This window comes from Dipodomys spectabilis, unplaced genomic scaffold, assembly GCF_019054845.1.
Source record: "Dipodomys spectabilis isolate Male_0828 unplaced genomic scaffold, ASM1905484v1 ptg000635l, whole genome shotgun sequence".
Taxonomy (NCBI): Eukaryota; Metazoa; Chordata; class Mammalia; order Rodentia; family Heteromyidae; genus Dipodomys; species Dipodomys spectabilis.
The window spans coordinates 458,265-472,195 of record NW_024871312.1 but is presented as its reverse complement, the minus strand read 5'-3'; the positions used below and the strand labels follow the sequence as shown (position 1 = coordinate 472,195).

The 13,931-nt window shown below is 45.7% G+C and overlaps 1 protein-coding gene across 1 annotated transcript in view; it reads right to left on the bottom strand.

Moving 5' to 3' along the window:
• The window catches only part of Sesn3 (sestrin 3), a 34,328-nt gene that overhangs the window by 16,936 nt on the left and 3,461 nt on the right, over positions 1–13,931 (bottom strand). Inside the window, exons 2-3 of the mRNA XM_042671507.1 lie at positions 4,911–4,976; positions 1,250–1,447 (exon numbers count right to left, since the gene is read on the bottom strand). Of these exons, the coding sequence (XP_042527441.1) occupies positions 1,250–1,447; positions 4,911–4,976 (264 nt within the window). The remainder of the gene's footprint in view (positions 1–1,249; positions 1,448–4,910; positions 4,977–13,931) is intronic.

Genomic DNA, 13,931 nt, shown 5'->3' with positions numbered 1-13,931 from the left:
CAGCATAAGATTTTTTATAAATAATAAATAATAATAAATCTTTTTTAAAAGAAAAACAATCCTCTTTCTTTGAAAATGTTCATTGTATTTCTGCAGTAGGTTTTGAATCATTCATACAGCTGCTGTATGCTTATAGAAGCAAATAATTATGACATGAAGCCAATTATTTCTCCAAAACTTGGTATAAATTAACCCAGAACCCAGTTTATAGTCATTTTATGGAAATACATACTCTATCCACTATGCAAACATATAATTCTCTTTATAGTACAACAGTATCTTATCAGCTTGTACTTCAATAATTCAGAATTCCTGCTAACTTAAGCACTTCTCTTAAATATCTGTCGGACTCAGCACCCCATGCTACTAGTAGACACTGGCGATCACGGATTCTTTCCTTCCCACACAGTCAGTTTTGGTGCTGACAGATAGGTAAATGCATGCAGAGCAGACTCCGACCTCTTTTCTTTCATGGCTGCTTCTCAGGAAAGGACCAATGCATCCTCCTTTCTCATCTCTCTATCTGGGCTCTCTCTTGTTTCTGAGCATTCTGTCTTTACCAGCTTAACTGCCATCAAAATATTAAGCTAAAATGATAGTTTTAGTCAAGTTCATCCTTCGGGAAATTCTGCTTGTTGTTCAAAACCTCAGTAAGAATATAGAAAAATAACCAAGTAGCATTTCGTAAAAACGACTCTGCTAAATCTGTCTATTATGGCCAGCTCTTTAGTCGCTGTCCCCAGACCCTCCAAACACATCGTGTTCTTCATTAGCCAGCCAGCGGCAGCACTGTTGCTTTCTACCAGTTCACTCTGGCTGTCTATCATCCCAGTGTAGACTCTCCTCCCCAATTATATGACTTGCGGATAACAATAACTAGGTAGCCTGCCCGTAACAAGAACTATACTTAGAAGTGAAGAATTCTTCTCTTATTCAGAAGCTCCACTAGTGATAATTGATTCTTTCTTCTTATTTGACCAAATCAGCAATCATCTTCATGTGTAAGATAAATGTCCACGGAAAATGTCACCAGTAATTTGAGCTTATCAATGATGAAAAAATAAATTCAAGAATAAAAACAGACCTATGAATTACTATTTGGACCTGGTAGATTAAATGTAGACAACAAGTTTACCAAAACTTAAACAAAACAGTTATCAATGGTGTTGGTGTTCTTCTATTGTGTTTATACACTTCTCTACATGCTCACAGACACGTTGCATTTCAGAGGGGACGGCATCGAACCTACCATGATTGCAATGTAGTGCCTGTGTGGGAGGGGAAGGGCACCATCCATCCGAAGCATGAGAAACTGGCTCCTCAAGAAGGACTCCAGGTACTGCGCATGCAGACTCATGACCTGTGTGACGTTGTCCAGACGGCCTGACGTGGAGTACTCCTCCACGAGCAAGTGTGTTTGCTCATCCACGGTGTTGGCATGGACGACCTGAGAACCAAGAAATACAACACAGAGTAGGAACTGTCCCGTAAACAGACCCTGATTTACATGAATTTTGTCATTACTGAATGAGTCAAATGAATATTCATTTGATATTAACAGATTCTGAAATTATGCAGTTGCTCTTACTAGAAACAATTTTTTAAAATACCGTTCATTTTTGGCTTTGGTATCATGATTTATTAAACAACAAATGTTAAGTTATCAAACATTAAACACAGTTATAAAACTGAGGGAAAAGCATCTGCTTTCTAGGCATTTGAAGCACATTGCAGCATGTGATTATATACATTTACATTTGATCTCATGAGCTTGTGAAGATAATCAAATTAGAGTACTTTAGACAAATGTTTTCCTTTGCTTGTTTTTGCCTGTCAACATTCTGGTGTGTGTGTGTGTCTTGGGGTGTGTGTATGTGTGTCTTGGGGCTTGCACTTTGGCCTGTGTGTGTGTGTGTTTGTCTTGGGGCTTGCACTTTGGACTGGGCGCTGTCCCTCAGCTCTTCAGCTCAAGGCAAGTGCTCCACCACCTGAGCCACAGTACCACTTCCAGTTTTCTGGTGGTTTATTGGCGATAAGAGTCTCACAGGCTGGGCGCCGGTGACTCACACCTGTAACCCTATCTACTCAGGAGGCTGAGATCTGAGGATCGCGGTTCAAAGCCAGCCAGGGCAGGAAAGTCCGTGAGACTCTTATCTCCAATAAACCACCAGAAAACTGGAAATGGCGCTGTAGCTCAAGTGGTAGAGCGCTAGCCTTGAGCTGAAGAGCCGAGGGACAGTGCTCAGGCCCAGAGTTTAAGGCCCACAACTGACCAAAAAAAAAAAGTCTCATAGACTTTCTAGCCCATGCTGGCTTTGAAACACACCATCCTCAGATCTCAGCCTGAGTAGCTAGGATTACAGGTATGAGCCACTGATGCCTGGCTTCTGTTTTTGGTTTTTGTTTGCTGATATTGGGGCTTGAACTTAAGGCCTGGGCTCTGTTCTGGATCCTCTTTGTGCTCAAGGGTAGGTGCTCTACTGAAGAACGTAAAAAAAAAAAAATCATGTAAAGACAGCACCTAACAGCCATTTTTGCTTCTGTATGAATTGCTTTGTGCTAGATGATTGTATGGTTTTTGTATGATTTTAACTGTGACTGATTTTAGTTACTTAGTAGTGGAATGTCAGCTTGGGAGCCTAGAGTTGCTTAGTAAAAGACTTCAAAGGGTTTACAGCCTTGACCAAGGGCGCAAAGTCCTCAGAATCATCCCCCAAAGCTGCAACGCCCTTCCCGGAGGCTGGGGAAGTAAGGCCCTAGGGAAGAAATATAATGTTTTAAGAAACCTAAGCAACTCCATTTTTGTTTAACACTCCATCTCAGTTCTGTGACTTGACTCGTGATCCATTTTAGCCCCAATGCTAGGAATTTATGACAAAAAGCCATGCACAATTCTTGGAGCCATAGATGGCGTTTGCTTAAGGCAGGTGTTAGCCCCCAAGTGGTGTTGCCCCCCACCCACCTAGGACTAATAAGAGTTTCTAACCAACCCATTCTTCAGAGCCCGGGGCAAGACATGCCATGCATTCTGTTGCTCTGGGTGTGACTCATAACCTTTTCCGGTCAAGCTATGGACCAAGGACATTTTTTCTGTAAAGATCGACCAATCATTATTTGCCCAGTTTAGCTTGCTTTAAATGTAAATGTTAACCAATCATGTAATTTCTTTTTTTTTTTTTTTGGTCCGGTCATGGGGCCTGAACTCTGGGTCTGGGCACTGTCCCTCAGCTCTTCAGCTCAAGGCTAGCACTCTACCACTTGAGCCACAGCGCCACTTCCGGCTTTTTTCTTATGTGGTGCTGAGGAATCGAACCCAGGGCCTCAGGCACGCAAGGCAAGCGCTCTACCACTGAGCCACCTTCCCAGCCCCTCATGTAATTTCTTATGTAAAAGTTCCTTAAAGTTGTTTGTTCAATACTATAAAAACGGCCCTGATTCTATGCTCAGGGCCTCCTAGCGTCACGGGTTACCATGTGCGCAGAGGACCAAGCTCGAGCTTGCAATAAATCAGCTCTTTGTTGTTTACATTGATCGTGGTCTCTGGTGGTCTTCTGGGGGTCCCCGAATTTCGGTATAACACTACCACCTGAGCCAAAGCACCACTTCTGGATTTTTCTGAGTAAGGGTTTCACAGACTTTCCTGCCGGGCTGGCTTCGAACTATGATCCTCAGATCTCAGCCTCCTGAGTAACTAGGATTACAGGCATGAGCCACCAGTGCCCGGCCTTTTCAACATTCTTTAAAGAAGTTTTCTGGAGTTTTTTTAGGGATTAAGAACATGATAATTTAAAAATTAATAAGGTCACTAGACTACTGTTCTTGTTTTGAGCCTGTTCTATTGCTAAAAACAAAACAATCCAGTAGAGTGGACCTCCCTGCCTAGGGAGTAAAAAAGCTTATTTATACACAGCTTTATACATAACAACAGTGTGGGCATCACACTGGGCTGGTTTCAAGGTGAAAGAGTTTATATACTAACAGACAAATAATGTGTAATTCCAGTCCTGGCTCATTTTATTTGCAGTTTATAATTACTCCTCTAGACTTAACACAAAGATATGTCATATTTTGGAGTTAAGATTGAATTCCAGTCCTGTGCCTGGTTAACAGCAGAGTCAGGCTTAGAGCTATATCTCCTGCAGCCCAGGTGATGGTGAGAAAGCGTTCTCACTTCAGAGAAGGCTCTTTAAAGTTTTTCTGAAAAGAAAAAAGTACACAAAGGTACTGTTGACTGAGAGAAATTTAATCTCAAAAGGTAAGTTTGTAAGGCATAAATCGTGAAGAAACGTTAATTATAGCTGTTTAGGAAAAAGAGATGATTTCACTTCAGTTCATTATGTGTTATCCATTCTATCATCTTCAGAAATCAAGATGGTAGTTTAAAAAATATAATCCAGAGAGTGTCTGTTAGTTTCGTTTGCTTTGCCTTAGCGGAAGTTCTTTATGTCTAAATGGAACCTTCGCAGCAGCAATGAATTCGTAGGTGCTACATGAACCGAGAAAGCATCTTAGGGTCTTCTGTATGAGTCCAGCCATCTACGAGCGGAGCCGTCCGTGAGCCGCAGCGGGGACGGGGCCAAAGCATGCCGCTGTGCCACGCCAGGGCCTCCTCTGCAGCCGCTGTGGTCCGGAGGGTTGTCACTCAATGAGAAGGTGGCTAAACCCGTGTGAAGATAACTCTGGCAGGAGCTAGCCCACTCATCCTGCTTCTGCGTCGGCGCCCCACGCCAGCATCCTCAGCACGCCAGAACACCCTCGCTAAACATAAGAAATACTCAAACCTCCAAGGAAGGAGGGAGAGAAACCACTTCCTTGGTTTTCCAACACACGAATAAGAAACCTACTTACATATGGAAAATGTGTGTTGTTCTTTTAAACAGCACTGCACGTGTTCAGATAGACACACTCACCTCCTTCTCTGGAATAAAGGCGCTCGGTCCTCTTGTCAAGGGTCGAGATTCTCTGATTCTTTTATCCTATTTTTAAAAGAAAAGTTTTATATATCAATGATGATTTTCTAAGAAAAGTTAAGTAAATTCTTATTCCTAAAGTACTAAAATACATAGGAAAAATAAGTAAATAAACTTTGTGTAACCACAATGAGTTTTGGGTCATTGTGCGGATAAAAGATAAAGGCTAACCTCAGGCTCAGTGCGTCTCCCTGTCTCAGTCCACACTGGCACACAGCTCACACCTGCACTACTAGCCACAGCGATAGAGTTGAATGTGAGCACACACGAGTACAGCAGCAGTGTCCTGTTAATGTTCTGGAAGCTAAGGAAAGAGTCGCTCAAAAAAAGGATCACCTGCCAATTCCTAGAGCAAAGACCTCGCTTGTGGAACTTCTGCGCACAATGGAAGCATATTAATACAAGACCTTTACTTTAAAACATATGGAACTTGAAATACAGACTAGTTGAATTTAAGAAATGGAGAAAACGGTAATTCTTACTGTCTACTTGCTATCATATTAGCAGGGCATGTAATTTTTTAAGATAAAAAAACTTGTTTTGTAAATGCAAGTATTTTAGTACACCCATGTAAGTGTAACTTCATGGCAATCATGCAGTCTCTCTCCAGAATCGCTTCATTCCTCACAGGTATGTTGAAGGGTAAAGGAGGCCTCTCCTGCTTTGCATTTTTTCTTAGCCAGCAAAGGAAATGGGGGAAATGGCCACTTCACCCACACTAAAAAGCAATGTTCTAACGTTCTGAAAAGGAAGCGCTCCAAGAGCTGTAACATAAAAATACAGAGTGTGCGGTGGTTCACGAGGCCTTGAAGACCAGGCGGCCTGGGACGCATGTCTGCTGGGAGGTATACCATGTGTCAGATGCCACACCCTGCCGAGCAAGCAACTCAGGACCACTTGCCACGTCAATGAACAAGCATTAAAGAATCTGACCGTGAGGAAAAAAGTCATTGGTCGGAGGGAAAAATGTCAATAGGGAGAGAAGTAAAACCTTAGAGGAAATGTATGGAAGAAAAATACAATCTTCTACATTAAAGGGTTTACAGGGCTTTTGTAGATACAGATGGCTCATTACTAATACCATATTTATCAGCTGAATGTACCATTAAGTGTATAAAATTTTTATTCTGAGTAGCCTACAAAAATAATTTCTGGAGCTGGAGACTGAATACATTGCAGTACAAATGAAACTAAGGCTCTGCACTTAAATTAACTAGAAGGTAGCTTAAGTGTTTACCAGCTGACCAGAAAGTAGAAAGGTGCACAGCTCACAGAAGCACGTGATCCACACAGTGATGGATGAAGAGAACCGTTTTGCCATGATCATTTCCCATTTCAGTTACCCGACGGTTCATTTACATAAATAATGATGCTAAGACCAACAGCTTTGTGTCAAGAGATATGGGGTGTATTTTGTGGTAGTTGAGAACCGTGTGAAGATTTCTGAAGGTAGGTGAACTGGGCTGTATCTCTAAACCTCTTGCTGAATACTAACAATATACTAACCAACATATTTAACCTATTTTATTTTCATCAGCGGAGAAAAATAGCCACGAAACCCACTAACTTCAAAAGTGATACCTGGCAGCCACAAATATGCTGAAGCCTTTTACGGTATGGTTATTTGCAGTAAAATGTTCCTAAGCAGAGGTGTGGGCCAGATCTGGCTTCCACGCCCAGTCTGGGGGCGAGACAGAAGAACCGGGGCAGAGGAGAGTGGAGGTGAGCCTGGCCCGGTGCGCTCAGGGGACAGAGAGCTGGCATCGTTGCTCAGACCATGTCTCCATCTGTCCTTCCTCCTCAAGTGTCAGCCTGGTCCTGCTTCAGCCGCCGGAGTGCCAGGGGCCAGACGCAGTGTGCACCACCACCTCTGGACACACACACTTTTCCTGGTGCTCCTGCTGTCCTCCCTCCCTCCCTCCCTCCCTTCCTCCTTCCCTGCCACCCCTTTTCTTTCTACCTATCTAGTTGGTAAGTTGGAGTTTCTGTCCAACTGTGATATTTTTCCTCAGCTTTTCATTTAAGTGTAAAAAGCCCAGAAACTGAGGTTCCGTTTCCTTCTGTTGTGATTAGTTTTGCGGAAATCTTTAAGCCTCTATGGCTCAACACCACAGCCACTGGTTACACAGGACTGAGTTCGTTTCTCAGCCTCCCTGCCTACCTGTGTGCTTGGGGTGCTATCGGACATCGCTGTCTTTGGCTTTTTCTTGTGCTTCACTTTTAAAATCATCTCACCAGGCACTTGTTATGCCTTTCTGAAATGGCAAATAACTGTGCTGAAGTTACTAGCTTAATGGTCACTCCAACTTTAGCGTGACTGCAGAGCATGGGGAGAGGAAGGAAAAGGGGGAACAAAATCATCAGCCGACTCCATGATTCCATGTCTTAATTTCTCACTTTACAGGAAAGTACCAAGGACTATCCTGTCTGTCTGTCTCTTCCACTTCTTCTCTTTATTTTTATTTTTGTTGGTTGTGGGGCTTGAACTCTGGGCCTGGGCGCTGTCCCTCAGCTCTTCAGCTCAAGGCTTTGCTCTGTCACTTGAGCCACAGCACTACTTCTGGTTTTCTAGTGGTTTATTGGAGGTAAGAGTCTCACAGACTTTCCTGCCCGGGCTGGCTTTGAAATGCGATCCTCAGGTCTCAGCCTCCTGAGTAGCTAGGATGACAGGCGTGAGCCACCAGCACCCCAACTCACTTCTTCTCTCTTAACAATTAAGTTTCTAATACAGTACTGACTCTGAGCACTGTGTAATGGATCTTTTAATGCTTTTTCATCTTGTAGAACAGAAACTTCAGCTCAACTCCATGGTGACTCTACTCCCCGACCCGGCGTCTCCTCTCTCTTTTCACGTAAGCACTCTTCTGATTGCAGAGCAGACTCTCCCGATCCTCCTCACACCACTCAGAGCTCCTTCTTGTGCAACCCTGCCCTTGTTCCACTTCCCCAGGAGCCATCCAACCCAGTAGCTTTCTTAACACCTTTCTTAGAGGTCATAAAATACTCATTCTCTCAAATGAACGTTTTCTCTCAAGGCTGTCAGTTTGTACGAACAAAATCCGGCTGAACAGACAACAGTCAGCATATTTGCGGAGAATGGTAGAGCAGATGAGACACAGGGCTAGAGCTACAGAACCTGTAAGCTACAAGCTCCCGAATTTACTGTATCTAAACAAGGGCCTGTCTCTTCTCTGCCCACAGTCTGCCTCTGGCTCATTTTGGGAACCAACTCCCTCGAATATGAAAACCTTAAAAGAACGCTTACTGCCCAATTTTATAGTTACAATAATCACACTCTGGCTCAGACTCAGCCAAACCCTGTAAATGTCTGTTCTCAATGAAACCTTGTAAATTACTTTCCCAGCCACTGCTCAATCACAAGTTTCTCTCATGCTGAGAAATACTTTCTCTCACAACTGAAAACAGTATTAATCCTATGCGGTAGTTTTTCCTAGGTATACACTGTGATGAAGGACACTTCTAGGTGGGGCCCAGCATTTGAAATGAAATCACGTTAAAGAGTGCTGATACGTTTCTTCCATTTGACAGATATCTGAAGTTAAAGTTATCACTGAGGCACTCATTAGCAATTCTTTCCATTTTCCACTATGACTTGTATGTTCTTTGCAATATCGCTAATAAACAAATAGTAGTAAATGAAGTAAAATAAAACCATATAGGTGTTAGTAAATAACTTCTAAAAGAAGATTAAAAAAAATGTCATCTAGGTACTGGTGGCTCACTCCTGTAATTCTAGCTACTCAAGAGGCTGAGATCTGAGGATTGTGGTTCAAAGCCAGCTCTGGCAGAAAAGTTCTTTGTAAGGCTCTTATCTCCAATTAGCCACTCAAAAACCATGGCCCTAAGGCTCAAAGTGGTAGAGCATAAAGAGCTAGGGACAGTGCCCAGGCCCTGAGTTCAAACCCCACAACCAACCAAAAAAAACAAAAGGTCAATGTCATGAATGTTCTTAACCTTTACAAGCCCCAAACTAACCAAAACATTTTCCATTAATGCTTGCTTATATATTAAGAGAATTTGTTTCTTAAAATCAGGTGTATTAGGCCAGTGATTATTTAAAAAAAATAAGAGTAAGAAACACTACCCATATCAATTTATAGGTTGTGTGCATTAAATTTTTCCACAGGTAATCGTAATAAGGCGGCCCCAAGTTCCCCTAGTAATCTTATTTGAATCATGCATTATGAAACTGCATGATTGTCAAGCCCTCCTTTCAAAAGAAACGGACTAAACCGGACTCGAACCTCACACTCTGAACTGTGTCATCGCTCTATGTACCATGAGATTTCCATGGTGTAAAACATCACGTGCTGATTCTCTTACAAATATGAAACCCAGGAAAATGGTACCAGATTATAGTCACTTACTGACTCAGTATTCACTGTACAATCCTTAAACTCATTCCATAGCAAGTATTCTGAATAATTGACTTTGTTTTTACGTTTTTCAATTTAACTTCTCAGAGGATGTTATTTTCGACTGAAAGACTTGCCTTCTCCTCACACCACTCACCAAGGCCGACACCATGCCCCCTGGGAAGCCATCCCCGGCTTATGTGGATACGTGTGGCTCTGGAGTTCAAAGTGGTTTCAAATCCCAGGTCTGCTACTTCCTGAAAGATGACTTTGGGCAGCCCAGCTGCAGAAGCCCTCTGAACCGGATCCTTCACTCATAAAACATGGGTTGTGACTTGCATCCTTACAACGACACCTGAATGCAGTGAGCACAGGCAGAGCGCACACCACACACATTTTTATCATAAAATATATCTCAAGGTAGCATTCAGTGGAGGTTGCCATTGTTATTATAAAACATATCTGGGGCTGGGCACTGGTGGCTCACACCTGTAATCCTAGCTACTTAGGGGGCTGAGATCTGAGGGTTGCAGTTGAAAGCCAGCCTGGGCAAAAAAGTTCCCCTGAGACTCTGATCTCCAATTAACCACAAGAAAACTTGAAATGGAGCTGTGGCTCCAGTGGTAGAGCACTAGCCTTGAGTAAAATGACCAGAGACAGAGCCCAGACCCTGAGTTCAAGCCCCACGACCAAATAAATGTATTTTGAAACTTCAGAGTAACTTCAGACTCAGATAACCATGATTCTTCACAGAATCCAGCTTATCCCTGAGGTATACTGATCTTTCTAAATATTCAGCATGCTAGGTGCTTGTGGCTCATGCCCATAATCCTAGCCACTCAGGAGGTGGAGATCTGAGGATCAAGGTTCAAAGCCAGCCTAGGCAGAAAAGTACATGAGAATCTATCTCCAATAAACCACTCAGAAATAGCAGAAATGGTGCTGTGGCTCAAGTGGTAAAGCACTAGGCTTGAGCACAAAGAGGCTCAGGGACAGCACCCAGGCCCTTAGTTCAAACCTCAAGACCTGCAAAACATTAATTAGATGAATGTTAAGCATATATCTATAATTGGGAAGATGAAGTTTTGGGATACAGATACCCCAAAATAACATAGTCTTCTATTATAAGTAGTTATTAATTAGTAGAGAGACAAGTAAAAGTAAAACATGTAGTTTTAATACCGCTAGGAAGTCTCCGGTACAAGAAATAGCCCTAAAGTAGCCATATGTATTACTTGGTCAGACTTATTTGTGTATGCTAATTCTGTGTGTGTGTGTGTGTGTGCACACGCACGTGCCACTACAGGGCTTGAACTCAGGGTCTTGTGCATTTGCTCAGCTTTTGTTAATGCTCTGCCACTTGACTCCACATCCTTGGTATGTTCTTTTTTTTTGGTCATAGGGCTTGAACTCTGGGCCTGAGCACTGTCCCTCAGCTCTTCAGCTCAAGGTTAGCATTCTACCACTTGAGCCACAGCACTACTTCTGGTTTTTCTGGTGGTTTTTTAAATTGCAGATGTTTCATGGACTTTCCTGCCCAGGCTGGCTTTGAATCGAGACCCTCAGATATCAGCCTGAGTAGCTAGGATGACAGACGTGAGCCACTGGCACCCAACTCCTCAATGTATTCTTTTTTTCCCTTTGTGGTCAGTCGTGAGGCTTGAACTCTAGGCCTGGGTGCTGTCCCTTTTCTCTTTTCTAAGGGATAGGGCTCTACCACTTTGAGCCACAGCTCCATTTCCAGTTTTCTGGTGGTTTATTGGAGATACGAGTCTCACAGACTTTCCAGCCCATGCTGGCTTTGAACCACCATCCTCAGATCTCAGCCTCCTGAGTAGCTAAGATGACAGGTGTGAGCCACCGGTGCCTGCCCAAAAAGTGTTTCTTACAATGATAAGAAAATCTGGCTGTAGAGAACAGACATCAGATATATCCTGGAAGAACAGAAGCATTCATGTGTTAGCTCTGTGTCATGTCCAGTATGGACACACTGTCCAAGTCCTGTTCTGCTAATGGGGAACTGTGCATTAACCATCTCTGAGGGGCAAAGCTGCGTGTGACTTGTGAGTCGTGCATCAGGGTGCTCAGTGCACTGCGCGGTCCAGGAGACAGTGGGAGAGAAGAAGAGGGCTCTATATGCTAGTTTCAGACTACACGGGAGTCTGAAGTAATCTAAAATAATTAAAATTAAATTAATTACATAATAAAGTAAATTAAAATAATCTACAACACACTTATGAATGGCCCTAGAGGAACGGTGCAGAGAGCTGACAAATGTGCACCCGGTCGTCAGGGTGCGGAGCCAATGTGTGCTCCTTCTCTATCCCCACTTCCACCACAAGTTACTGTAGAGCCTCACCAGCTCCAATCCGTGCAGCAAGTGAGTCCTCTCCAGGGAGGTAAGGCAGGCTCCAGGTGCTGAGGACCGAGTACATCCTCACACAGCCCCGACCCCAGGTGCTGAGGACCGAGTACATCCTCACCCACACAGCCCCGACCCCAGGGGCTGAGGACCCAGTATATCCTCACCCACATGGCCCCGACCCCAGGTGCTGAGGACCCAGTACATCCTGACCCACACAGCCCCGACCCCAGGGGCTGAGGACCGAGTACATCCTCACACACACAGCCCCGACCCCAGGTGCTGAGGACCGAGTACATCCTCACACAAACAGCCCAACCGCAGGTGCTGAGGACCGAGTACATCCTCATACACATAGCCCCCACCCCAGGTGCTGAGGACCGAGTACATCCTCACACACACAGCCCGACCCCAGGTGCTGAGGACCGAGTACATCCTCACCCACACAGCCCCCACCCCGGGTGCTGAGGACCGAGTACATCCTCACCCACACAGCCCCCACCCCAGGTGCTGAGGACCGAGTACATCCTCACACACACAGCCCGACCCCAGGTGCTGAGGACCGAGTACATCCTCACCCACACAGCCCCCACCCCAGGTGCTGAGGACCGAGTACATTCTCACACAGCCCCGACCCCAGGTGCTGAGGACCCAGTACATCCTCATACACACAGCCCTGACCCCAGGGGCTGAGGACCGAGTACATCCTCACACACACAGCCCCAACCCCAGATGCTGGGGACTGAGTACATCCTTACACACACAGCCCGACCCCAGGTGCTGAGGACCCAGTACATCCTCACACACACAGCCCCCACCCCAGGTGCTGAGGACCGAGTACATCCTCACCCACACAGCCCGACCCCAGGTGCTGAGGACCCAGTACATCCTCACACACACAGCCCCCACCCCAGGTGCTGAGGACCGAGTACATCCTCACCCACACAGCCCCCACCCCAGGTGCTGAGGCCCGAGTACTTCCTCACACAGCCCAACCCCAGGGGCTGAGGACCGAGTACATCCTCACACACACAGTCCCGACCCCAGGTGCTGAGGACCCAGTACATCCTCACCCACACAGCCCCGACCCCAGGTGCTGAGGACCGAGTACATGCTCACACACACAGCCCCGACCCCAGGTGCTGAGGACCCAGTACATGCTCACCCACACAGCCCGACCCCAGGTGCTGAGGACCGAGTACATCCTCACATACACAGCCCAACCCTAGGTGCTGAGGACCCAGTACATCCTCACACACACAGCCCGACCCCAGGTGCTGAGGACCAAGCACATCCTCACACACACAGCCCGACCCCAGGTGCTGAGGACCGAGTACTTCCTCACACAGCCCCGACCCCAGGGGCTGAGGACCGAGTACATGCTCACCCCACAGCCCTGACCCCCTTTCCCTGAAGGACATAGTGAGCAAGTCTGGCTCGCAGCCGTCCTACTTGGCTACTCTGTCCTAACAGGACGCTTGGGTCTTATTCTCCCTTGTCCTGCCTGCCCTTCTCTCAGTTCATCAGTGAATCAGAGCGCAGGGGACATAATCCCTGGATCTGGCCTTTCTTCAGCGTTGCACAAAACTAGGGAGGACAGTCCTCCAGAGCAAATGTTTTGCGGCCTACACCCTTTTCTAAACCCGAGACGGCTGCTCTCTGGCTCCGGGGGGCCCCGGGGTGTCCACGGGGGCACCGCTGGCCCAGCGGCCCCGGCAGGTGAGCTCCCCACGGGGTGGAGGCTGTGGAGAGAGCATCACCCACATTTTCTCTCCATGTTACCTGCTCTCTCTTGTCCTTTCCTCCGCAGCACAGAAGGCATGGTACTCTACCCTGAGTAGCTCTCAAGGGTTTTGGTCTTTGAATCCCTTCACACTCAGAAATCGCTGGGGACCCCAAGGGTTTGTGATGTGTGGTTTGTGGTTTATCACAGTCAGCTTTGCTAAGGTGGCATGAAGTCCTTCCCACCATCATTTCACTACCTGATCTCTGTTGAGTCATCAGACAAAAATCAAGCACCACACTGCCAGTGACAACACTCACAAGAAAAGATGAACGGGTCCAAGGACTAGCCAGTAGTATAAGCCACTGCTTGAAACAAATAAAGTTGCTAATATCAGACCATTCTGACTGCAAAGGAGGGCCCCGTATTTTGACAGTATCTGTGCCAGAACCTTCCGTGAGGAGTCAAAATACGTTGATCACAAAGGCGTGTGAAAAAGT